This window comes from Babylonia areolata, chromosome 14 (genome assembly GCF_041734735.1).
Source record: "Babylonia areolata isolate BAREFJ2019XMU chromosome 14, ASM4173473v1, whole genome shotgun sequence".
NCBI classification, from domain to species: domain Eukaryota; kingdom Metazoa; phylum Mollusca; class Gastropoda; order Neogastropoda; family Buccinidae; genus Babylonia; species Babylonia areolata.
Window position 1 is genome coordinate 4,783,910 of NC_134889.1, and position 2,461 is coordinate 4,786,370.

A 2,461-nucleotide genomic window follows, 5' to 3' on the forward strand; every position below is an offset into this window, starting at 1 on the left:
ATGCAAATATGTCAAATACAGTTATCACATAATGAACCTGTCAGCGAACACGCATTCACTCACGCGCACACAAGCATCTGTAAACTACACAGAGTATTCAAACACATCCATACATGCTATGAGAAAGTAAACGTGCTCCTGTACGACACACATTACACAAGAATTCATGCATACATGTTCTCAAACCAGAGACATGTGACACATCCACATCACACACACTGCTACAAGAATGCTTGTACACATGCTCTTGTACAACAAACTCTGCGCACTGGAATTCGTACACACATTCTCAAAACACACGTCACAGACTCGTACTCATGTCACACACTCACACCATCACACTTGACACTTCCTCTCTCTTTCACACACACACACACACACCCTGATGTCAAAGATACACACACACACAAGCACCAAAATGTCACAGATACACAACCTAATGTCACAGCTACACACACACCCTAATGTCACAGATACACACACACACACACACAAGCACCAAAATATCACAGATACACACACCCTAATGTCACAGATACACACACACCTTAATGTCACAGATACACACCCTCATGTCACAGATACACACACATACACACACCCTAATGTCACAGATACACACACACACACACACCCTATTGTCACAGATACACACACACACCCTAATGTCACAGATACACACACACCCTAATGTCACAGATACACACACACCTTAATGTCACAGATACACACCCTCATGTCACAGATACACACACATACACACACCCTAATGTCACAGATACACACACACACACACACCCTATTGTCACAGATACACACACACACACCCTAAATAATGTCACAGATACACACACCCCCTAATGTCACAGATACACACACACACACACACACCCTAAATAATGTCACAGATACACACACACACACACACACACCCTAAATAATGTCACAGATACACACACACACACCCTAATGTCACAGATACACACATGCACACACACACACACACACACACACACACACACACCCTAATGTCACAGATACACACACACACCGTAATGTCACAGATACACACACACACACCCTAATGTCACAGATACACACATGCACACACACACACCCCCCCTAATATCACAGATACACACACACACCCTAATGTCACAGATACACACACACACACACCATGCACACACCCTAATGTCACAGATACACACACACACACACACACACACACACCCTAATGTCACAGACACACACACACAAACACACACACCCCCTAATGTCACAGATACACACACACAGACACCATGCACACACCACATACACACACCACAACCCACCCACACATAAACAACACTACACAGAGAACTTGAAGGAATCCCGTTTCCTCTGCTTGCGGTCCTGAGTGCTGATGAACTCTTTGCGGGCAGGGCTCAGCCGCAGTTCCAGAATGTTCTTCAGCTTGTGCACAATCTCCAGCGCCATCCCTGTGTCCGCCTCAAAGTCGTGGTGCTTGTAGTGGTGCTCTGTCAGGTACGTCAGTCGGAATGTGGCGCGACCTGCCAGTGTGTGTGTGGAGCAAGCAGCAGTGTCAGTATTCTCAAGGAAGGCATCACAGCGTTCAGACAAAGTCATATACAATGCATCACTTCTGCTAGGCAGATGCCTGACCAACAGCCTAACCCAACACACTTGCCAGGCCTTGAGTGCATGTGGAGTGATGGCCTAGAGGTAACGCGTCCGCCTAGGAAGCGAGAGAATCTGAGCGCGCTGGTTCGAATCACGGCACAGCCCCCGAAATTTCCCCCCCCCTCCACTAGACCTTGAGTGGTGGTCTGGACGCTAGTCATTTGGATGAAACGATAAACCGAGGTCCCGTGTGCAGCATGCACTTAGCGCACGTAAAAGAACCCACGGCAACAAAAGGGTTGTTCCTGGCAAAATTCTGTAGAAAAATCCACTTCGATAGGAAAAACAAATAAAACTGCACGCAGGGAAAAATTAAAAAAAATTGGGTGGCGCTGTAGTGTAGCGACGAGCTCTCCCTGGGGAGAGCAGCCCGAATTTCACACAGAGAAATCTGTTGTGATAAAAAGAAATACAAATACAAATATTACATATTTATGTACCATAAAGTTCGGTCTGTAAGCCGCGACTTTTTACCCCAGCTTCAACCTCTGCGGCTTATACAATGATGTGGCTTATTTGCGGATTTTAACGATCCCGGGAGTGTCACGTTCTCGTCTATTCTTAGCTGCCCTTCAACTCACCAAAATCATGATTTCTGTCCATGAATTTTTGGATGAGCTTCAGGATTTATAAATCAAATCCGCACACATTAAAGCCTTCAGATCAGCATTCAGTTCTACTCTGCTCAAGCGTACACCCTCATCATGCCGAAAACACGACGTTATGCCTATGATGCTGCCTTCAAATTGAAGGTGATCGACCTAGCAGACGACAG

General features: G+C 46.0%; 1 protein-coding gene across 2 annotated transcripts in view; it reads right to left on the reverse strand.

Annotated features, from left to right (window-relative positions):
- Positions 1–661: 661 nt before the first annotated feature.
- The window catches only part of LOC143289752 (target of rapamycin complex 2 subunit MAPKAP1-like), a 30,579-nt gene continuing 28,779 nt past the window's right edge, over positions 662–2,461 (reverse strand). For both annotated transcript variants that reach the window (XM_076598846.1, XM_076598845.1), the window contains exon 13: positions 662–1,556. In XM_076598846.1, the coding sequence (XP_076454961.1) occupies positions 1,354–1,556 (203 nt within the window). In that variant the 3' untranslated portion in view covers positions 662–1,353. The remainder of the gene's footprint in view (positions 1,557–2,461) is intronic.